General features: G+C 46.7%; 1 protein-coding gene across 1 annotated transcript in view; it reads right to left on the bottom strand.

Moving 5' to 3' along the window:
- Positions 1-25,526, bottom strand: part of unc5a (unc-5 netrin receptor A) — a gene marked incomplete at both ends in the record, with an annotated part of 421,327 nt that overhangs the window by 37,075 nt on the left and 358,726 nt on the right. Inside the window, 5 exon segments of the mRNA XM_084331987.1 lie at positions 1,656-1,762; positions 1,765-1,823; positions 2,827-2,914; positions 14,541-14,840; positions 23,637-23,825. Coding sequence (XP_084188113.1) covers positions 1,656-1,762; positions 1,765-1,823; positions 2,827-2,914; positions 14,541-14,840; positions 23,637-23,825 — 743 coding nt within the window.

The following is a 25,526-nucleotide window of genomic DNA, read 5'->3' as shown; positions in this document are numbered from 1 at the left end:
CCCTGAGAGTCCACAGTACAGTTCTACTTTTGTTTTGGTGTGCAAAGGATGCTGCATAAGATACTGCACTTAGCACTGACTGAGAAAGTACATATTACAGTTCTACTTTGACAAACATGTTTACAATTAGCATTTTATAATGTTAATAATATCAGAGTCCACATTACAGTTCTACTTTTGTTTTGATGTGAAACGTGATGCTGCATAAGATGACTGCACTTGGCACTGACTGAGAAAGTACATATTACAGTTCTACTTTGACGTTTAATGTTGGACCAAAGCATTGCATGTAATTAGAATACAGGCAAATAAAAGAATTTAGTTTAAAGTACAATCTTGGCTGTCTTTTTCTCTCAACGCTTCAATAGGTAGATCTTGCCTTCACAAAAAAAAAGTGATCTTGGGCTTAAAAAGGTTGGTGACCACTGTGCTAAGAGAACCGACAAAATATTGCTGTTTGTAGAAACGGGTTGCCTAGCAACTCTGGCATAGCGAAGGTGCATGCAGACTTTTGTTGCCACTCGGCGCAAACGCCAACTAATATTCAATTTAAAGCTGAGGTATGTGGTGGACAAAGGGAGCAGGCACATCCACTCTGGTAGTCGGGTAGCTGCAGGACAAACAAGGCTCAGCATTTATTGAGAGATCAACGGTTTGATCACATGCAAATCTTCACGGGAGCAAAGTGTACAGACTCGTGTTCATTCTGATCTCTGAGCTCAGATCTCACACCACCTCCACCTTGCAGGATCATACAGTACTGCTGAGAAAAGCTTCTAATTTCCACAAATTATCTTTAACTCTCTCTCTCCCTCTCTCCCTCTCTCTCTCCTTCTGTATTCTCTCTCTCCATCTATCTCTCTCTCCCTCTCTTTCTCCCTATCCCTCTCTCTCCCTCTATCTCTCCTTTCTCTCCCTTCTCTCTCTTCCTCTGTCTCGCTCCCTCTCAGTCAGGACAAACGAAGGCTCAGCATCAAAATAAATACGAGTCTGCACACTGTTTAAACTGACTCCCACTGTGTGTTTATTGAGAGATCAACGGTTATGAGAATCTTCACAGGAGCAAAGTTTAACAGCGTGCGGACTCGTGTCCATTTTGATCTCACATCTCACACCACCTCCACTGTGCAGGATCATACAGTACTACTGAGCAAAGCTTCTAATTTCCCACACAATTATCTCTTTCTCTCTCTCCCTCTATCCCTCTCTCTAACTCTCTCTTTATCTCTCGCTATCTCTCTCCCTCTCTATCTCCCTCCCTCCCTCTCTCCATCTATCTCTCTCTCTCTCCCTCTCTCTCTTCCCCTATGTCTCAAAATGAATACGAGTCTGCTGTTTGAATTGAACCACTCCCACTGTGTGTTTATTGAGAGATCAACGTTTGATCACATGCGAATCTTCACAGGAGCAGAGTTGAATGTGCAGACTCTTATTAATTTCGACCTCACATCTCACACCACCTCCACCGTGCAGAGCCATACTGCTGAGCAAGCTTCTCATTTCTCCACCAAAAAAGGTTTCTTGACCACTTTGCGAGCGAGGCAGAAATAAAAAATCCACCGCAGGCTGCGAACGTGTGTGCCCCCCCCCCCCCCCCCCCCCTACAGGAGGGTGTTCCGCTGGGGAGATACGGCCTCTCTTCTCCTCCCTCTCACCTCCCAGGTGCCCTCGTAGTTCTGCTTCTTGAGACGGACGGCCCAGTTCTCGGGGCAGGCGTCGGAGCAGTGGTCCATGCTGAGGATAACCGGCCGGGTCAGGACCACCCCGGGGGCCCGCAGCTCACGATGGGGCTGAGCAGCGTCTGGCAGCCAGCCAAGGGTAACCTGCGCGGGCACAACGACAGGGGGGTAAAAGGGCGGTAATGGAACCAAGACGGATGGCGTGGAGGAAGGGGGAAAGGGCTTTTTACTCTTTAATGCATTGGAGAGAATTTCTCTTACGTGCAGGCTAATTTTAGTGTCATCGCTGCAACTCATCAAGTAGCAGCGATATAAAAACTAAAAGAAAAACACTGGCACGGGCGGCTGGGTAGCACAGTGGACTAAGCACTCACCTACCACCGCAGAGACTCTGGGATAAAATCCAGCTGTCAGCGGTACCTCCGGCTTGGTCAGTCGTCCCTACTACCACAATTGGCAGTGTTAGCGGGTGGGAAGCCGGTGGGGTATGTGTCCTGGTTCGTTGTAAACTGCGACTCCTACTGGTCGGTCGGGGCGCCTGTTCAGCAGGGAGTGGATCTGGGGGAAATAGCGTGAACCTCTGCAGGCGTTACGTTCCCCCAGTGAAACTCCTCGCTGTCAGGTGAAAAGAAGCGGCTGGCGACTCCACATGTATCGGAGGAGGCATGTGGTAGTTCTACACCCTCCCCAGACCGACAGTGGGGCAATGCGCGCAACGCCAATGACCAGGAAGGGAATTGGCATAACGACTAAATTGGGATGGAAGAAAAATACAAAAAGGCCAAAAATAAATAGGAAAAAAGAAATATGTATAATAAAAAAAACATTGGCACGAACCCCAGTTGCGATGATGAACCAGCTAATAACATAAGCACACAGCTTATATCTCACGCCGTGAGAAAAAACAGTGCCGCTTGAAACCGGATGAACCGAGCCAGACAATACAAGTGCTCTCCAGACAGTTCATGATCTGACTTAAACAGTGCTACGTCCCTCAGTGAAAAGTTTTGACACACCTCCCCCCACAGTGCTCAGACTCTTAAGCCTCTGCTAATGGAACGGTGAGAGCGTCATCACAACCAACAGAACAAGTGTGCGTTCGGGGGAAGACCACCAGTTTAAAAGGGTTTAAAAGAGAGAGACCCACCTTAAATCTTCCTTCCTCTGAACGGTGATGTAGATCTCGTAGATCTTCCCTCTGGGAATGGCCTCGGGAGGGATGAGCAGGCTGATTCCTAATGCAAATAACGACAGAGGGAGGAGAGAGAGAGAGAGAGAGAGAGAGAGAGAGAGAGAGAGAGAGAGAGAGAGAGAAAAACAGGCTCATTTGTCCTGACTGAACAACGCTCTTTTGTCGTTCCACAAAGGGAGCCAGGTGTCTCGACAAAGCGGCGTGGCCAACGGAAACAAAAACTAATTTATCCTGAAGGTCAGAGGAAGCCTCTGCCAGGTAGAGAGAAAGGCACATATCTCCGCATCGGTGGGGCTGAGGCACACGTGTCCCCGCGGTCGAGATTAGCGGAGACAAAAGACAAAAGCCACAACGAGACGTACTTTTAAATGTCCTCTGTCTGCCACAAAGTAGATAATTGAGACTACGGAGGAGACTACTCCAGGAACATTGCGGTTCCCTGTGAGAAGAGGAGTGAAGTGTACCCTGGAGAATAGCAAGAGCTATTGGTGTCAGTCTTTTCCTTTCTTCTATTTTTTTCTTCTTTTTTATGTTTGTGTGTATCCTCACGGCGGAAGTATCCACTTAGAGCCCTGTTTAATATGTAGAACTAACATTGAATACATGAAACTCCTAAGTACTCGTGCGTCGCCAGCCGGGGTCTGGGTCCGCCACGGAGCCATCTGTTTGAAGGAGGCAAAGAGAGAAAGAGAAAAAGCGCATGAGCGATCACAGCGATGTCACTATTCATAAACCACGGCGCACCGAGTGTCTTCTCTAAATCTTTAACTGTGGTGGAAAGGGACAAAATCCCCCCCCCCTCCCTCCCCCCGTGTGAGTGGAAGCATGCTAGTAGCATCGTTTGTCTCTGTCAAGCGAGTGCCAATGTGGGCAACATGGCTTTGAGTTAATCCATGCATACAATAATTGTGAGAGAGAGAGAGAGAGAGAGAGAGAAGAGAGAGAGGAGAGAGAGAGAGAGAGAGAGAGAGGAGAGAGAGAGAGAGAGAGAGAGAGAGAGAGAAGAGAGAGAGGTGGCGAGAAGACCACAGAAGAGACCTTTCTCTCACAAGATACAGTCACACTGGCACTGTCATCCGCTACCATCTGACTGTGTTAATCTGGATGGCCTTTAGGAGGCCTGAGCAAAGCTTGTGCCAAAACACTTGCATCCAGCGTAATTATACATCTTAAATGGTAAATGGCTGCATTTATATAGCGCTTTTATCCAAAGCGCTTTACAATTTGTTCCTCCCATTTCACTCACACATTCACACACTGACGGCGGAGGCAACCATGCAAGGTGGCAACCTGCTCATCAGGAGCAATTAGGGGTTAAGTGTGTTGCTCAAGGACTCCTCGACACGCTGCCCGGGAGGAGCGGGAATCTAACTGGGAACCTCCGGATTACCAGACAACTGCTCCACCTCCCGAGCCATCTTAGTGGTAAACTGTTAGGACCCGACTATGTTGATCCGTTGTACCTGTCCATCTGCGTCTGCCTTAAATGATTTTGTGTTTGTTGCACAGGGTTGATGATGATTCCGTTTTTCCGCCAGATTTCTATCCATTCTGATGGATAGAAAAGTTTTAGAGGATGGACTTTTGGAACTGATGGTTATGTCACCGTCTGGCAAAGCTGTTGTTTATGCAAACGCCGGATTATGTTATAGTACAGTAGGTAGGTTCTAATTAAAAAACAAACCAACAGACAACAACCTTCCATCTGTTTCATCGTCGTTTTTGAAATGGGTCAATGTAGCTGGCTCCGAGATAAACCTGTAGGCGGGTTTTTCTTTGCGTGTCTCATTATGAGTTCCAATTAAGCAACGCACCCAAGCAGGATTTGAAGGTCAACGTGCAGTGATTGGGTCTGTGAAGAGACATCACGGTTGACCATAAGAGACACGGTAGTTAAGGGCACTAGATGACATAGCAGAGGAAAGGTTCTCTAATTCTATATGAGATAATTTGAGCCATGCAGCTCGGACTGTTCTTTGAATTGCATGGTTGGAAACCTTGTCATTTACTTTAGATACTGTTAAAGCTCCATTAAAGGTTAAAAAGAAGTCGACCGACAGAATCTCCTCATGGTTAAACAATGGTGTTAGTTAGAATCTCTCATGGTTAAACAATGGTGTTAGTTAGAATCTCTCATGGTTAAACAATAGTGTTAGTTAGAATCTCTCATGGTTAAACAATAGTGTTAGTCAGAATCTCTCCATGGTTAAACAATAGTGTTAGTTAGAATCTCTCAGTTAAACAATAGTGTTAGTCAGAATCTCTCATGGTTAAACAATAGTGTTAGTCAGAATCTCTCATGGTTAAACAATAGTGTTAGTTAGAATCTCTCATGGTTAAACAATAGTGTTAGTTAGAATCTCTTAATAGTGTTAGTCAGAATCTCTCATGGTTAAACAATAGTATTAGTCAGATCTCTCATGGTTAAACAATAGTGTTAGTTAGAATCTCTCATGGTTAAACAATAGTGTTAGTTAGCATCTCTCATGGTTAAACATAGTGTTAGTCAGAATCTCTCAGTTAAACAATAGTGTTAGTCAGATCTCTCATGGTTAACAATAGTGTTAGTTAGAATCTCCTCATGGTTAAACAATAGTGTTAGTTAGAATCTCTCATGGTTAAACAATAGTGTAGTTAGAATCTCTCCATGGTTAAACAATAGTGTTAGTTAGAATCTCTCATGGTTAAACAATAGTGTTAGTCAGAATCTCTCCATGGTTAAACAATAATTGTTAGTTAGAATCTCTCATGGTTAAACAATAGTGGTAGTCAGAATCTCTCATGGTTAAACAATAGTGTTAGTCAGAATCTCTCCATGGTTAAACAATAGTGTTAGTTAGAATCTCTCATGGTTAAACAATAGTGTTAGTCAGAATCTCTCCATGGTTAAACAATATGTTAGTTAGAATCTCTCATGGTTAAACAATAGTGGTAGTCAGAATTCTTCATGGTTAAACAATAGTGTTAGTCAGAATCTCTCATGGTTAAACAATAGTGTTAGTTAGAATCTCTCATGGTTAAACAATAGTGTTAGTCAGAATCTCTCCATGGTTAAACAATAATGTTAGTTAGAATCTCTCATGGTTAAAACAATAGTGGTAGTCAGAATCTCTCATGGTTAAACAATAGTGTTAGTCAGAATCTCTCCATGGTTAACAATAGTGTTAGTCAGAATCTCTCATGGTTAAACAATAGTATTAGTCAGAATCTCTCCATGGTTAAACAATAGTGTTAGTCAGAATCTCTCCATGGTTAAACATAGTGTTAGTTATAATCTCTCATGGTTAAACAATAGTGTTAGTCAGAATCTCTCATGGTTAAACAATAGTGTTAGTTAGAATCTCTCATGGTTAAACAATAGTGTTAGTTAGAATCTCTCCATGGTTAAACAATAGTGTTAGTTAGAATCTCTCATGGTTAAAACAATAGTGTTTGTTAAGATCAGAGGCTCTGTGTAGGATTGTTAGTAACTGTCTAACTGTACATATGGCTGTTTACACCAGTAACTGTTTACCTGTATATATAATTGTCTCCACCTGTGATTGCTTAGTTGCATATATATCTGTCCCCACTGGAGGGCGCTCTAGGCGGAGCCACCCAGGTACTCTACCTTATGGCAACTATAAAAGCAAAGGTACACACCCATTTCGTTCTCTCCCCAGTCTCTCAGTAAGAGAGGACTCATGTGTTACTGCTCCTATCATGTGAATAAACAAACCAAGCCAGTTAAAGGCTAAAGACTGGAAACCATGCCTCTTGACCACATTATTGTCGCCCTATAGCCGGATTCTGTTAACAGGTTATGGGCCCAGATAACACCGGGGCGAAATAGTGGAGGTACTGTAGCAAGCTTAGCTGAAGTTATAGGCTAGGATAGCACCGGAGCACCGCGTGGCTAGTCGCTAGGCCACAAGAGCAAAAGCTAAGCATACCATTAACGAAGAGGATGAAAGCCAAGAAGACCCACAGGAGAGTCAAGAAGGTAGCAGTCGGGAGTCGCTGGAAGGCAGCGACCAAGAGCCCAGAGGAGGCGGCGCTGGGGGAGACGGAGCATGCTGAGCACGGCGGAGGCGAGGGGGAGAACCCACCTTGGAACGCGTGGCGGCCAGAGGAGGAACAAAGGGCCACCATTCAATGGAAAAGCAGAGAACTACGAACTCTGGGAAGAGCGCATGCTATGCTACATGCACGGTACGGGGCTGAAGGAGACGATCCTGGGGGCCCCCACCGGAGAACTGACAGCGGAAGAGCAAGCCTGGACGACCAGCGGAATGCTAGTACGTACTGTGAGTTAGCGCCGATGCTTGACGACACCAGCCTGGGGCTGATATTCCGCGACACTAAAGACAGAGGCCGAGAAAGCCTGGCGGTACTGAGAGAGCATTTCATCGGGCGAGGAAGACCCCGAGTCATGGCCCTCTACATAGCACTGACGACCCTGAGGAAGGGACCAACCGAGACTGTGACCGAATACGTCAACAGAGCGGAGCGAATCACGACGCCATTGAGGGTGCCGGAGAAGCACCAAGCGATGGGCTAATGATGGCGATGATAATGAGAGACTACCGGAGCTGTACAAACCGTTCACACTCTGGTAACACATGACATGACAGTGGGACAGTTCAAGGCTAAGTTAAGGTACTTCGAGGCCTCAGAAGATACCCAACCAGCCGCCGCGGAGGCGAGAGAGAGGGCGCTAAGGCGACATGGTAGCAGACGCAATGACGCGCAATGACGAAACCTGCCTCCAAATTGAAATTGAAGAGATTTGCAAAGGCCATGTTTGGTGTGTAGATATTGACTGCCATGTTCTGTTGATGTTTTTGGGTTTATATATTATTTCCTTTGTTAAATGTTTTTCCCAGAAGTCAGCCAGTATGCTAATGAAAACCTAAGTGGGAGTGTTAAGATGTACATATGGCTGTTTACACAAGTAACTGTTTACCTGTATATATATTGTTTCCACCTGTGATTGCTTAGTTGCATATATATCTGTCCCCACTGGAGGCGCTCTAGGCGGAGCCACCCAGGTACTCTACCTTATGGCAACTATAAAAGCAAAGGTACACACCCATTTTGTTCTCTCCCCCAGTCTCTCAGTAAGAGAGGACTCATGTGTTACTGCTCCTATCATGTGAATAAACAAACCAAGCCAGTTAAAGGCTAAAGACTGGAAACCATGCCTCTTGACCACATTATCGTCGCCCTATAGCCGGATTCTGTTAACAGTGTTAGTTAGAATCTCTCATGGTTAAACAATAGTGTTAGTTAGAATCTCTCCATGGTTAAACAATAGTGTTAGTTAGAATCTCTCATGGTTAAACAATAGTGTTAGTTAGAATCTCTCATGGTTAAACAATAGTGTTAGTCAGAATCTCTCCATGGTTAACACTAGCACAGCCATGGAGAAAATGACACTATTCCCGCCGGGAACGGGTCAGAAGACCCGACAGCCTTTAGAATGGAGATGGGAGGGAGAGAAGGGAGGGAGGGTCAATGAGGGAGGGAGGGAGGGAGGGAAAAGGAGAAAGGAGTGATGGAGAGAGAGAGGGAGAGAGGAAGGGAGGGAGGGAGAGGAAGTGAGAAGGAGGACGAGGGAGGTATAGAGAGGGAAAGAGGGAGAGAGAGAGAGAGAGGGAGGGAGAAGGAGAGAGGGAGGGAGAGAAGGGAGAGAGAGAAAGGGAGGGAGAGAATGAAAGGGAGGGAGGATCAAGGAGGGAGGGAGGTGGCCGCTTTTCCTGAAGTCATTTTGAAATTTCAGAAACCGTGCCAGATAAACGGGTACTTTTAGGAGATACTCAGAATCTCACATGGTTAAATCAGAGAATCTGTTGGGTAGCTGAATGAAAGGAGGAAAACTAAGCTCACAGTTCACTGTGATATATATAAAGAAGCCATGACTACCTATAACAAAGCAATATGGTTGGCAAGAAAGGATTACTTTTCCAAGATTATCACAGGGAATGCTGGGAATTCTAGAATATCCGTTATTCTCCACTCAACATTACCCCACCCCTCTCTGCAGTCCTCTGCATCAAAATAACTTGCACTGTTCTTCAATAACAAAATAAATTGTAACATTGTCTTATTGTATTTAATGTTTCTGTATAGTATTTTATGTTTCTCTTTTATTACTTGTGATTTTATTACTGCACCTTAAGTTTGAGTGCCAAATCTCGTTGTATGCAAATATAATGACAATAAAGTGCAATCAATCAATCAATCAATCAACTTCAATCAGAGCCAGCATTACTTCTGATCATAGGAGGCCTTAATGTTCAGGGGGGTGTTTCAAGATCAAATATGGGGCCCTTATCTTAACAATATCATTAATTATATTAACAACGCCCCCCCCCCCGCGTACATTTACAGGAGAATGTAAAGCTGGTTTTGGACATAAACTGAAACATGCCTCTCTGACTTAAATGTATCTCTCTCTCTCTCTCTCTCTCTCTCTCTCTCTCTCTCTCTCTCTCTCTCTCTCTCTCTCTCTCTCTCTCTCTCTCTCTCTCTCCCTCTCTTCATCCAGGGTGTGTTAGCTTTGTCAATCCGGGGTCCTGCTAGCGAGTGGGGCCTGTATCATTTGAAATTAGTGAAACATAGCTAAGCCACCATGCTTCTGATACAAACACAGATAACATCAGTAAACCCTGTGAAAAAGATGTAACCATAGGAAGATTCACTTGTATTATACCAACTGGGCGTTATAAAGGCGTTATAAAACTGTCATGGAGTGTACCTCCTCCACTCTTGTATTGACCTATAGATGTATAGACCCTATCGACAGTGTCTCAAGTCATGTCCTAAAGATTATAAATACATCTGTGAGGATTCGCCTGTTCCCTGGAACTTTGTTCCCTGTCTCCTCACCTCACCAGCCCCCACCTTTGGACTTTCCCTGTCTACTCTCCTCAACAGCCCCCACCCTTGCGATGTTTTACTCTCCTCTACTCTTCACCAGCCCCCACCTTGGACTACCTTTCACAGCTGTCATAGTTTATGATTAGCGCCCCAGAGGGCTTTAAATACCTGGACCTTCCCTCCAGTCCTTGTCGGGTCGTTCTGTATGCTGGTTCTGTGTTCTGGACTCTGTATCTTTATCTGTGTTCAGTGTTCATGGAGTCCTGGACTTACCATCACCTGCCGCGTCTCCGGCGTGAGACGACGTGCCAGCCTCACCACCTGTCGCCGTTTGCCTGGAGTGGGACACCGTCTGCGCTCTCTAATTCTCTACGGGAGGTTTTCCAGTGTTTCCACTCCAGACGTCAAGCCGGCGCGCATCGCTTCCTATTTCCACGGGAGGATGCGTCTCTTCGCCCCGGTCCCCTGGGACCCCGGTGTCTGCGCTGCCCGTCTACAGCTTCCGAGGAGGATCTCCGTGCCAGGCCTGGAGTGGTGTTCCCACTCCAGACGTCAAGTTGGCGCGCTCCCACTCCAGACGTCAAGCCGGCGCGCTCCCACTCCAGACGTCAAGCCGGCGCGCTCCCACTCCAGACGTCAAGCCGGCGCGCTCCCACTCCAGACGTCAAGCCGGCGCGCATCGCTTCCTAGTTCCACGGGAGGATGCGTCTCTTCGCCCCGGTCCCCTGGGACCCCTGTGTTCTGCGCTGCCCGTCTGCAGCATCCGAGGAAGATCTCCGTGCCAGGCCTCCGCCGTCGGGCCCCTGGTTCCCATGCCAGGCCTCCGCCGTCGGAACCCTTTCCTCATCCCTGTAAGCAGCTCTGCCCTCGCCCTGTCCAAGGCCTTAACCCTGTTCTCTGTCCCTGTCTCCAGCCCGCCTCTCCGGGCCTCTGTCCCTGTCCCCTCTCCAGTGCCCTGGTCCCGGTCCTGACATTTGCCCTGGCCCTGTCCCTTAGCCTTAGCCCCTTAGCCTGTTCGCCTCTTAAAGGCACAGTGCCGCATTTTCCCTATTTCTTTGACTCCAGTGTTTTTGTGTTCTCCTTAAAGGGACAGTGCCGCCTTTTGTTATGTAATGAATAATGCCTGTTTTGGCTTACTCTCATACCTGTCTTGTGTTGTGCGATTGGGGTCGGTTACAAACCATAACAACATCCCCCCTAACAGCATCTTCCCAGATGCATTCAAAACAGCCATCGAAACCCTTACTAAAATAACTCAACTAAAATAATTTGCGACCTCAGACTATAAACTCTGATGCAAATAAGGTCTCAATTATTGTCCTCTTAACCTCTTAAGCCCTAGCCATATTTTCTGAAAATGTGCATAAAAGTACATACCCAAGTAAATGGAAGATTGCTCCACTTCTACAAGGTCCATTTGCATGTTCCTGGTATCTGGTCAGAAATATTGTGTCTGTTACTAGGCTTTATAAATGTAATGAACCAAAGCAGAATATCATTCTTATTTTATTTTTTTATATATCTTTGACGGTGAATAACACCATGCTAACATTGACCAGACGTGGACAATTGCCACTGAGCTCATTCAGCCCCTTCTTGAGATCAAGTGTACAAAAAATCAAGCAAATGAATAAAGGGCAGATGATTTACAGGTTTTTTGTAGATACAGTACTGAATTTGCCATCCGGACACATGCAATTTGAAATATGATTATAGAATATAGAACATCAGGCCTATAGATGACCTTATTATGGCCAAGTCATACATTTATGGGATCGGGCCAAATCTCTTCTTTCCAATGGCAGAGTTCAATCTGGATTTAGTACCACCAGGCGCCCATAACAGGGCAGCAAAAACGTGAATTAAGTAACTTTTTGTAATGAAAAATGCTCCGCCATTTTTCATCAGATTGAGATGAAATTTTTCTAGACGTTCACAGAAAGGTAAAGAAACAAACTCCGTTCTATTTTATGGCAATAGCGTTCAGGTTTGTTTAACCCATGAGACATAATCATGAAAATAAGTAACGTTGAAATATTATTTCACACCAGATGGCTCTAATTTTGACAGGGGCTGGCGTGAGCTGGGTAGTGTAGTTTTATGAAATTCGAAAGCCCATCGAAATCCCTAGGTCTCTTCTTTCATAGGACTACACATACATATGACAGCGTAGTGCTGACAATTATACACTTTGACTGCTGCTTTGATAGGGTTAGGGTCTTTACTCTTGGCTACATAAAATAAAGAAATGCTACATTAATTAATACGGACTGTATTAATCTATTTATGACGTGAAATAAATCTCGGCCTGATACAGGGCCCGTCGGGCCTAAGGGGTTAAACCTAAGTGTAGCGTTCGACACGATTGACCATGATATCCTAATTAATCATCTAGAAAAAAGTAGGGAGAAAGTATTACGTCAGGCTTGAAGATCATGTTCCTGAGAAACATGACACCCTCTCTCTCTCTCTCTCTCTCTCTCTCTCTCTCTCTCTCTCTCTCTCTCTCTCTCTCTCTCTCTCTCTTCTCTCTCTCTCTCTCTCTCTCTCTCTCTCTCTCTCTCTCTCTCTCTCTCTCTCTCTCTCTCTCTCTCTCTCTCTCTCTCTCTCTCACACAGTTCCACAAGGGAGCTGTCTCGGTTATTAATTATGCTTACTATACATGCTGCCACTTGGGGACATCATTAGAGAACACAATGTATGTTTCCATAGCTACATGGATGACACGCTGCTGAACATCCCTGCTGAACCAAATGAAACGGCAGCTATTAACTCCATTACTGCCAGTTTCTTTTTAGCAATAAATATGAGCAATAATTTCTTAAAATTAAAGGACAAACCGAAATCGGACTAGTTGGCCAAATAACCAAAAGAGAAATGCTGGTAAATATTAATAATATGGAGAAATTCCTTGGATTAAACATGAAGTTACAAGTCTTGTTGTGATCAACATGATAACAGCTGAGACACAACGGAATGAGCCTGTTAATGGCGTTGCTCTCTCTAATCCGGGTAATGAGGTTGAACAAAGCAGAGTTTAGAAATACAAAATTGACAAAATAATTTGTTCGTATATTTCGAGCTGCTACCAAGTTGTTATTTCCTGGTTCTTGCCAAGGACACTTTAAAGAAGGAAGGGCCATCATCGTCAGAATACCAGCGTTCTATCCTCTGCTTGGTACCAGACTTTGGTGCCAGTTCTATTGAAGCCTGTATTCAAATTCTAAATATACAAGCTATCTGAGGAAACCTCACCGACCTCCTCCCCCGTCACACCCCGACCAAGCTCCGGACCTGGAGCGACAGGGCCTTTTCAGTCGCCGTACCCTCCCTCTGGAACACCCTTCCTCTGGAACACCCTCCCTCTGGAACACCCTCCACATCCACATCTGTCAATCAACCCCCCTCCCTCTGGAACACCCTCCACATCCACATCTGTCAATCAACCCCCCTCCCTCTGGAACATCCTCCCCATCCACATCTGTCAATCAACCCCCCTCCCTCTGGAACATCCTCCCCATCCACATCTGTCAATCAACCCCCCTCCCTCTGGAACATCCTCCCCATCCACATCTGTCAATCAACCACCCTCCCTCTGGAACATCCTTCCCATCCACATCCGTCAATCAACCCCCCTCCCTCTGGAACATCCTCCCCATCCACATCTGTCAATCAACCCCCCTCCCCTCCTTCAAACAGGCCCTCAAGACCCGCCTCTTCAATCTTGCTTTCACCTGATCATCATCCTCCCTCCATCTCAAGACTCAAGCTTTACATTTTAAATCATTTACGTTTTATTGTTGATATTTCTGATATTTCTTATGTTTTACTCTATTCTGTATTTATTAACCTCTTAACATGCAAAACATTTAGTTTTGCCCTTGCACGAAAGTCACGGCACTTTGCAGGCGTCTAGCGGCTCGGGGCAACATTTTTTACAGAACATTTAATATGCCGTTCGAAAGATCTATTTGTTGCTGCTCGAACGCTACCTCACTCGACCAAATCCGTGCCTCGGTTCTCGAGTTACGTGACGATATGTCAGGCGATCGTCTTTTTATGTGCTGCGTGTCAGATGACCACCCCGGACTTCCGATGCTCCAGAACGGCCAATCATCTGCTCATGGTGAAGCGTTGTAGCCAATGAGTGTACCTTTCCAATGATACCCCACATGGGGGGTTGCGAATAAGGGATCTATGTGAAAGTTGATGAGCAAAAACCAGAAGTGAATCACACTTCAGAATGAACGGCTGTGGATGAGGAAATGGATTTTGGAGAGATATTTTTTTTGTCACCGGTTATACTCGGACGTATCTCAAAGACCCATTTCTGAACGGATTTTTATAAAATTTGGACCTGTACTACATAAGACTTCAGGCGATGGAACCGCAGTGTTTTCCAGCTTATACCTCTATGCTGGAATATTGGAATATGGAATCTTCCTACAGAAAAACGTGAGTCCACAAGTTCAAGTTCAACTCAAGTTCAGACCTCTGTTACTCTATTTCATTAGCACTAAAAAGTGATTTAACTTTTTTGCATTAGTACAGTAACTTCAGATGGGTATCTTTCAAAAGAGACCAGGCTCATGCATGTGCTATAAGTATAAAGTATAAAGCTAAGCTTTTCAAAATGTATGCAAGTTCAAGAAAAAAGAAATTGCCACTTTTCTGGCAATTTTAAATGATTTTATTTATAACAAACACATAAATAGTGTATCCTCATCAAAGTTCTTAGATGAAATACGTTCCCAGATAAGACACATAGTCCGCCGCTTCACGACCCCCCCCCCCCGTGCGGCACCCACCTGTGCTGGGGACGGTCAGCCGGCCTCCCAGGAAGTTGAAGGTGCCGTAGGAGGTGTTGGCCATGTCCCGCGGCAGCGTCTTGAAGTAGCCCTGCGCGGTCAGCCTGCTCACGAAGTCGGCGGGGTCGGGGGTCATCTTGCCGCCGTGCAGTGCGTGGGAGCCGTTGGGCAGCGGGTCCAGCAGGGGCCCGTTGGTCAGGGAGAACTTTGCGGTGGCGTCGTGGCGAGAGCGCAGCGTGCCCTGGTAGCTGGCGGTGGTGGTGGTCAGGTCGGGCTGGATGGTGAGCAGGTGGGAGTTCTCTGTTAGGAAAAACGACAAGACGAGGACAGAGAGACGAGGACAGACGTTCATGTGTGAATCTCCAGTGACGGCAGCAGGGGGTCGCTGGACAAGACACTGGCGGGACATTATGGCCGGTGAGGATCTCTTGTAAAGCTATCAACACACTCGCACACACACACACACACACACACACACACACACACACACACACACACACACACACACACACACACACATACATACTCTCTCTCGCACAGACACACACACACAAACACACTCTTACACAGACACACACACACAAACACACTCTTACACAGACACACACACACGCGCACACACACACACACACACACACACACACACACACACACACACACACACACACACACACACACACACACACACACACACACACACACACACACACACACACACACACACACACACACACATACACACACTCTCTCTTTCCCACAGACAGACACACACACAAACAGCTAAGCACACACACAGAAGACGAGTGCTGGCACACACACACACACTCTCTCTTTCCCACAGACAGACACACACACAAACAGCTAAGCACACACACAGAAGACGAGTGCTGGCACACACAGATATTCACACTCGCAGGGAAATACAAATACTCTCACATGCTGACAAGACAAACACAGATTCCATCCAAAGCCAGTCAATGCCCCCCCTCCCCCCCCCCTATCTCTGCCCGTCTTTAGCAACCACGCAATCAATTCTGAACAATACCAGCTTTAGCGGCCTGAGTACATAAAGGCTTCTTCGCGGTGGTGAATCTCAGACGCTGCTCCGTTGGAGTTGTGTCTCTGTTTGTCAACCGCTCCTGTGTGCGACTCAGAGACAATGCATGCAGGTTGGAAACAGCGTGGGCGCGCGTTCACCGACAATGAGCATGTGGAAAAACACAGTTGCCGTTTTTCAATCGTTGAAGGGGCACTTAACGGGAAGACAATGCCGATTATATTTTGCACATTCTCTCACACGCATCCGAAAACTCTAAACTAGTTCTGCACACATTCTTTTCATTTATTGAGAGTAAACGAGTTTGAATATGGCCACCAGTGATGTCATCGGGGACATTGAACCCTTTGTGTTGTGTTAATTACATGAAATGACAAGGTAGCAGTCCCTATACGACAAGGCATTGCTTGGTTCGCATTTACATACAGTCATTTCCTGGTGCTGTAATAATTAACACAACACCCAGACTCCCAGATGACATCACTGGTCGCCACATTCACACTCATTTACTCTCAATAACTGTCAAACAGCACTGGACCAAGGAGCTTGACGTTAAGCTATAGCTTGCCAGCATTGTATCAAGTAGTTCAAAACTTTGAATCCCTATCTGCTTGGATCAGATTTGGATTTTGGGTAGTTGAAAACCTAAAAAAACAGGATTAGGATCACTTTGATATCCGATCAGATCAGAAAATCAAATCCAAACTTTAATCTGGATCAAATCTTCAATACGGGTAGTTCAAATCGACAACACAGGATTGTACTTTTTTTTTATTTTATTATCTTGATCCCACCAGAGGGGGGGGGGGGGGGGGGTTCCAGTGGATTCAATATAAATAAGATGGCAAAGTTTGTTAACTTAAATAATACACGTTTGTGGTGGCCTATTTAGTTCTCAACCAAATGTTGATGACATAAATGGTTATGCTCATTCAGATTCAGATTCAGATTCCTTTATTAAGCCATTTGTGTAAAAACACATTGGTAATTGTTGCAGAAATACAGTGTATGCATTTCCTTTTCTTTTTTCACAGTAAACAACACCAACACAGACACATGACAAGAAACGAAATCTGCAGTGGAGGATTAATCAATAAAATACATATATATATATAAAGTGAAGAGTGCAGAGTTCCAGTACGGACTAGTGCAGTGCAGTCAGTGTCATTGTGCCAGTGTCACTTGGGGGCAGAGGGGGGGGGGGACGACGACCTGAGGCATTGATCAGCCTGGCGGCTGAGGGGAAGAAGCTCAGTCTGTGACGAGCTTTCACAGCCTTTGGGATCCTCAGCCTTCTCCCAGAGGGGAGCAGGGTGAAGAGGCTGTGACCGGGGTGGGATGGGTCGGCCATGATCTTCCTCGCCCTCTTCAGCGCCCTGGAGTCGTGCAGGGACCTGAGGGAGGGCAGGGGACAGCCGATCACCCTCTCCGCGGAGCGAATCACCCGCTGCAGCTTGGCGAGATATTTTGCCGCTGCAGCGGGGAACCAGGAGATGATGAAAGTCACAACAAATATTGTCAATCACAAATGTAATTTAGATACATACGATATTTAGAAAAATATCGTCAACAAAACAAAAGTCGATCATCTGTTGTCACTTGTCACCTTCAGAAAACTGAAACCTCACTTAGAATTCAGCTCCTCAAAGCATGCCTAGATGATCCAGCTGCCTTTGAATTAATGTTCTTTTGTTGTTACCCTAGTGGGAGTCTTTTTTTTTTATTACAATTCCATTATTATTTTATGTCCTTTATGTATTTAAAAATATAATTAGACATTATAGATGTCTCTGCAATGTGGTCTATTGTCTTCCTTGTATTATATTTCATATCCACGTGACTAGATGGATTGGTAGGATTAAAGCACTGATATTCAGGATCTAGTAATCTTGAAAAGTCTGGATCTGGGGGCGGCTAAGTGGCGCAGTGGGCAAGGCGCTCGCCACTAACGCAGGAGATGCTGGGTTCGAGCCCAGCTCTCGGCGTTGCTTCCGGCTTAGCTGGTCGTTCATACTAATACAATTGGCAGTATTAGGGGGTGGGAAAGCCGGTGGGTGGGGATCGGACGTTGTGGACAGCGACTCCTACAGGTCAGTCGGTGCGCCTGTACAGCAGAATCAGGAAGTATCGGGGGCAGCGTGAGCCTCCCACGCGTTACTCCTCGCCACTGAGAGATCGCGCTGCGCAGGTGAAAAGATGCGACGGCTGCCTCCTCGTGTACCGGAGGGGACACGTGATGCAAGGCTTCGTCCACATTGCAGCCGACCAGTGGGAGGCATGGTCTAACAACGTTCGAGACAGGGGAGGGTAGAATTGGATAATATGAAATTGGGATGGGAGAAAAATAGAAAAATGGGGAGAAAAAGTAGATACAAAAAAATAATAATAAAGTCTGGACCTGGATCAGGGTGATCCTATCCTGAATTGCTTTGAAATACCGGGACACAATCTGGCAGAGTTGTCTGCTCCTGGATCACAAAAAAATGGGATTTCAAAAGCTGATCGGATCTGATTGAGTTTTGAACTACTGGGCCCAGGCGAATACAACGCAATGTCGGAGCGCACACATATACACATGTACACATGTACACACACACACCTACACACACAGCTACACACACACACGCACGCACGCACGCACGCACGCACGCACGCACGCACGCACGCACGCACGCACGCACGCACGCACGCACACACACACACACACACACACACACACACACACACACACACACACACACACACACACACACACACACACACACACACACACACACACACACACACACACACACACACACACACACACACACACACACACACACACACACACACACACACACACACAAAGTTGTTAGTTTGACTGTTTCCATTTGTCCATCTGTCCCCATACGCTTGCAAATAGATACAATTCATCTCTTTTCATCTTTTTCTCTGCATGCCGGTAAAGTAATAATCCTGTAGAATATGTAACAATAAGGTTTACATAATTTATAAAGCATTTGATCTAAATATTAGCATTTTGATTAATCAACTCATTTCACAAAAGCACAGTATAGGCTAAGTAGGTCAACTGGCTGAGCAGCAGAAACACTGCAGAACCGAGCAGAAGGCTGGTAGAAACGATGTCTTCATAGTTGTTACTGGGCACCGTAACGCGACCACTCTCAAAACACAACTTTGGGGGCTGCCGGGTGGCGCAGTGGGCAAGGCGCTCGCCACCAACGCAGGATATACTGGTATCGAGCCCAGCTCTCGGCGTTGCTTCCGGCTTGGCCGGCCGTCGTACTGACACAATTGGCAGTGGTAGAGGGTGGGAAAGCCGGTGGGTGGGTCCTGGTCGTTGTAAAACAGCGACTCCTACAGTTCGGTCGGGGGCGCCTGCTCAGCGAGGAAAGGATCTAAGGGGGGTAGTGTGATCCTTCCACACGTTACACCCTCTCAGTGAGAGTCTGCGCTGCCAGGTGAAAAGAAGCGGTTGATTGGCTACACATGTGTAGGAGGAAGCACGTGATAGCCTCCACTCTCCCAGACCGACTGTAGGGGGTAGGTGTGCAGCGACCGGGAAGGGGATTGGGAATTGGCATAACGACTAACATTGGGATGGGAGAAAAACGGAGGAAAAAGGAGGGGGAAAAAGATAAAATAAAATAAAATAAAAAACACAACTTTGGTGAATCCGAGTGCCGTTTATGAGCCTTCTGACGAAGAGGATGTTTATATAAAACTCCTGGCACATCATGGAGAAATCTGCTTTGACTTTGAACCCCGCTCTCCACGAGATCCACGCTGCATCAGCTCCTCCGGTCCGTTCAGAGAGCGGCCTCTCCGCAGAGGCATCCGTGACAGGGAAGCTTAGGGAGAAAGAACCATAGGAGATCGATATACTTCACTGGCGTCTCCAACTTCACTCCGCCGGTCTCTCTCATTTCCATTCTCCGTGGAACAAAGTGCCAGGCTGTACTAAAACTGTGCACGACGACACAACTTCCAGCCGTCAGCGGTTTGTCTCTGTCTCCGCACAAGAGGACACACTGACGAGCAGGGAGACTCTGCTGATCACTTCCTCACCGGTGAACCAACGACCAGAGGTAGGGGAGTCGTCTTGCCTGGAAAACACACACGCACACGCACACACACACACACACACACACACACACACACACACACACACACACACACACACACACACACACACACACACACACACACACACACACACACACACACACACACACACACACGTACATACACACACGTACATACACACACGTACCAGAGCATCAACCAAACCAGAGCATCTACCAAACCAGAGCATCTACCAAACCAGAGCATCTACCAAACCAGAGCATCTACCAAACCAGAGCATCGACCAAACCAGAGCATCGACCAAACCAGAGCATCTACCAAACCAGAGCATCGACCAAACCAGAGCATCTACCAAACCAGAGCATCGACCAAACCAGAGCATCTACCAAACCAGAGCATCTACCAAACCAGAGCATCAACCAAACCAGAGCATCTATCAAACCAGAGCATCTACCAAACCAGAGCATCTACCAAACCAGAGCATCTACCAAACCAGAGCATCTACCAAACCAGAGCATCTACCAAACCAGAGCATCTACCAAACCAGAGCATCTACCAAACCTCCGACTGCGTGTGCCGTCTGACTGCCTGCCCGCATCTCTGTTGCTGCTCCAGAGGGAACCTCCTCAACCCTCAAGACGACTTCTGTCAGCGGAGTGGAGTACGGCATCAGAGACGACACCTGGGCCCCGTTCCCCGTACCTGGATAACTGAGTTAGCCGGATAACTTTCGGTTAAGTCTGACTTAAGCCGGACTTTCCGGCTCCCTGTACCTGGATTTTCCAAATCACCATGACAACAGATCCAAAAGTTTGAGCCTGGTCGAAAGCAGGGTTTAAGTTCAAGTTAGCCGGATCAACCATCGCCACGCCCCCGCAAAGGAGTGACAGCGCGTTTCCTGAAATTATTCCCACAGTCTAGGATCTGCTTTATACCATTCTGAATTAGGTTTTTGTGCTCCATTCTTCCAGAGGGGGCTTTTGAAATGTAAAATAGACCCAAAATGCTGATACTAAATTCACTTTGTCCTAAATAATGCACGTTATATATACCGTGGCGCTCGCTCGGTGCGATGTACACATTATGTGGTTATTCTAACAACGCGCAGCATTGCAAATGTGAATCCAGCGGGGATATTTTTAATGATTGAAACCTATCGCTCGTTTGGCTCTGATTCCTTTCATATTCTCCGCTGTGGAAGTTTAATGGAGCGCCTGGATTGTGTTTCATTCAAGCATAAAATTGAAGTGTCTATGCGTGGATTGTGGATCTTGTCTCGTTCATTAATGTATAAACAATGAATTTATCCCATCTGGCACAGTGGCTCAGCGGTAGTGCTCAATCCTGCCAACACAGCGACCGGTGTTCGAAACCCTGTGTTTCCAATATAATTTTTTTGAATATAATATTAATGATTATACGCCAAAGTAGCCTAGTTTCAAGTTAAAATATTATAAATCTACATGCATTGAGGATGTCATTCTTTATATAGCTCTCAACGTGCACCAAATTGAATTATTCCTACATCGCGAAAAGAAGGGGGAGACTAGGTTTCGAACCCCGGTCGTCTGCGTGAAAGTCAAAAGAAGAACCCGTTACACCACAGTGGAGATAAGTAAAAGATCGACTATACATCAATCAATGGGAAGAAAGCCGTATCGTTATTTTGTATAACAGTTTAACTAATTATTTTCGCTAGCAAGATCTCATTTGATTATTCAATCCAGCAGGCAAGTTCAAAGAAATATAATCTGATTGATTGAGGTAATGAGGGACTTAAAATTAGCCTATAGATAACGCATTTAACTTGTCGGCGAGGCGATTGAGCCGTACTGCAATATGTTACTAAAGTTTTAAATCAATTAATCAATCAATGCCGCTAGAGAATCAGGATCTCTGCTCTCGACACTTGCTGCCTTCTCGGCTGAGGCGGGCACGCGCACTTAGCCTGGGTCTCAAGTCTGGCTTGAGTTAACGAGACTGAATCCACCTTCGAGGAACAGGAAAATCCCGGCTTCAAACATCGGGTTAACTGAATCTGGATAATGACATCTTGATCGACTTAGTTGAACCAGGTACGGGGAATAGGGCCCTGGCCCCTTTCGTGACTGTGATGCACCGAGTGAATCCACAGGTGTTGCTAATAAACATTTTAAATATTTTTTATAAACTGGTCAACACTGCTCAAAACGGCTTTATTTCCGTATTTGGCTGCCTGGTGCGCCTGCGCTGTGATCACAGCGCATGCGCATCATGCACCCAACGCCGGAAATAATGCAGTGTTGACCAGTTTATAAAAAATATTTAAAATGTTTATTAGCAACGCCGAGCTTTCAAACCATCGCGTATTTTTGTCCGAAACCCTCGTGCAACTGTGAGCACCTTTGAAATGTCTCTGTGATACTTGTATAACGAACGGTTCGGGCAGAACCAGTCCTTCATGGTCAACATAGGTTGGTTTGCTATGGGCTAGGAAGTGACTGTGGATTCACTCGGTGCATCACAGTCACGAAAGGGGCTAAGATGACACCTGGCCCTGATCCACCAACACAGAGACGTCAGAGTCACAGGGACAGTCTGCCAATAAGTTGGATATTCATGCCGTGATGGAAAGTTTCATCAGTGTCGCCCCGGAGCGCCAAACAATAGTATAACAAACGAGAGTGTTATGACTGCAGCGTGAGACGCGAGCGCGCCGCTTCATCATTATGAGCGTATGATTTATCAACTGAACATGATTTATCCAACTGTTCAGTTCAACTGAAGGTTTATTCACAAATTATTGGAGATAATTACGTTTCTTTGCACATGTGAATTACTTGTGAATGTATTGGAACACCAGAATGAGGTCACACTTTACAGTTTTAATTAGCCTATACCGTATAAGCTGTTATGCAACCATTAGGCATACGGCTTAATGCTCGTTTAGAACTTTTGATCAACGGAGCCCAATATCATTCCACCATTGAATAGTGTGCCTTTTAATTAGCTGTGCTTAATTAGCGACGGCTGCGTTGCTATGCATTTCTGAGTGGGATTGAGGTTATCTAGCTTTTGAGGTCGTCTCGTCCCCAGGCACGAGCAAGACACTTGGCGGGCCTGTACGCAAGCGCGCGCACACACACACACACACACACACACACACACACACACACACACACACACACACACACACACACACACACACACACACACACACACACACACACACACACACACACACACACACACACACACACACACACACACACACACAAACAACAAAACATACACAGACACACACACCTTCTATCCATCTTGTGCCAGACTTGATAGATAAACACACATGCACGCACGCACGCACACACACACACACACACACACACACACACACACACACACACACACACACACACACACACACACACACACACACACACACACACACACACACACACACACACACACACACACACACACACACACACACACACACACACACACACACACACACACACACACACACACACACACACACACACACACACACACACACACACACACACACACACACACACCCTCCAGCTCCTGTCTTGTTTCAGACTATGACTATGAGACTATGAACAAAAACACAGACACACTGGCACACATATTCAGACCCACACGCATATGAACACATGCACACGTATACAGACCCCCACGCACACATACACACACAGGCATACATGCACACACACACACACACACACACACACACACACACACACACACACACACACACACACACACACACACATCTCCACAAACGAACAGATACACGAGTGAGCAAGCAGACACGGCGTGGATGTGGATGAGGGCTGCGCGGGGCGGCAGCGGACAGACCGACGGACGTGGTGGGGGAAAAGAGCCAACAAAGAACAGTGTCCTACTGCTGTGGGGAGGGGGCCTGCGGGGCCGCGGTGCCCACACACCTGGCTTGCCGGGCTTGATACCCATGGGCTGGAAGCCAGTGGTGAGGATGGAGGAGTCGGCCACGTCTGCGTCCAGGCCCTCCTTCTTGCGCCGGTACACCAGGACCACCACGATGAGCAGCAGGGTCAGGCACAGCGCCACTGCCACCATGCCCACGTACAGGGCCACGTCCTCCGCCCCGCTCACTGCTGGGAGGAGGAGAGGAGAGGAGGAGGAGAGGAGAGGAGGAGAGGAGGAAGAGGATGGGGGTGAGGAGGAGGAGGAGGGGGACAGGAGGAGTAGTAGGGGGAGAGGAGGAGGAGGAGGGGGGAGAGGAGGAGTAGGCGGGGGAGAGGAGGAGGGGGAGAGGAGGAGTAGGCGGGGGAGATGAGGAGGGGGAGATGAGGAGGATGAGGGGGGGCGGAGGAGGATGAGAGGAGGTGGAGGAGGGGGAGAGGAGGAGGGGGAGATGAGGAGGATGAGGGGGGGCGGAGGAGGATGAGAGGAGGTGGAGGAGGGGGGGGGGGAGAGGAGGAGGAGGGGGAGAGGAGAGGAGGATGAGAGGAGGGAGGAGAGGAGGAGGGGGGATGAGGAGGGGGAGAGGAGGAGTAGGAGGGGGAGAGGAGGAGGAGATGGAGGGCGGAGGAGGAGGAGGAGGTGGGAGAGGAGGAGGAGGAGTGGGAGGGGAGGAGGGTGAGGAGAGGGGAGAGGAGGAGGATAGGTGGGGGGGTCGAGGGGTGGAACGAGAGAGAGAGAAAGAGAAAGATAACGGAATAACAAATTAGTAATTGTGTGATTCATAAGTTAAGCCTTAAGGTCCCCCTGCTTTTCTTTATCATAAATCGATCAATAGAGACCGTATTAGATCTCCAATTATCATATCATGGGGTATCATTGGAAACCCACACTCATTGGCTACAACCCTGTGCAAAGATTTTCGAGATCGCCAAATGATTGACAGATTTATCGAAAAATGCTAATTATCGTAAAAAACGCAAGGAAATTACTAAATCCAGATTCAACCCTGCCATTGGAAAGAGGAGCATTTTTCCTATCCATAGATGTATGATTTGACCATAATAAGGTCAAGGTCAAGTTCAACATCTCTCACCTCAGCGTCTCTTTCTACCGCAGCTTTCACTTATCCTGCATAAAAAACAATCATTTCCACAGATTTGATTTCAGAGTAGGCATGTTGAATTAGCAATAATCCACTTCTCTTCTTTTTCTTTCGGCTTTTCCCGTCAGGGGTCGCCACAGCGGATCATCCGTTTCCATCTGTTTCTGTCATCTGCGTCGTCCTCCATCACTCCCGCTGCCCGCATGTCCTCCTTCACTGTGTCCATGAACCTCCTCTTTCCTGGCAGCTCCATCTCCAGCATCCTCCTCCCGATGTACCCCACCTCCCTCCTCCGCACATGTCCAAACCATCTCAGTCTTGCTTCTCTCACTTTCTGCCCGAACTGCTCAACATGGGCCGTTCCTCTGATGTAGACATTTTCGATTTTGTCCAACCTTGTTACTCCCAGAGAGAACCTTAACATCTTCATCTCTGCCACCTCCAGCTCCGCCACCTGCTTGTTGGTCAGCGCCACTGTTTCTAGACCATACAGCATAGCTGGTCTCACTACCGTGCTGTATACCTTTCCCTTTACTCTTTCTGGTACCCTTCTATCGCAGAATCCACTTGATAAAGTAAAATTGGATGCAACTGAATAACACCACGGCTTGAGTCACGTGAAAACGGACGACTGACGAGCTTTTAAGAGTGAAAGTAAATAGAAATATGAGGTACAACTGAAGGCTAAATATTGTATCGTATTGCTAAAATAATATCCTCCTCCAATGGTCCACGAGAGCAGATGCATTTCTATTCAATACAAACATGGTGCAGGTGCAGATAACGCTCT

This window comes from Notolepis coatsorum (assembly GCF_963971535.1).
Source record: "Notolepis coatsorum genome assembly, chromosome: 16".
In the NCBI taxonomy this organism is placed as follows: domain Eukaryota; kingdom Metazoa; phylum Chordata; class Actinopteri; order Aulopiformes; family Paralepididae; genus Notolepis; species Notolepis coatsorum.
Note: the sequence above shows the minus strand (reverse complement) of the source record. Positions and strands in the feature narration are given on the sequence as shown.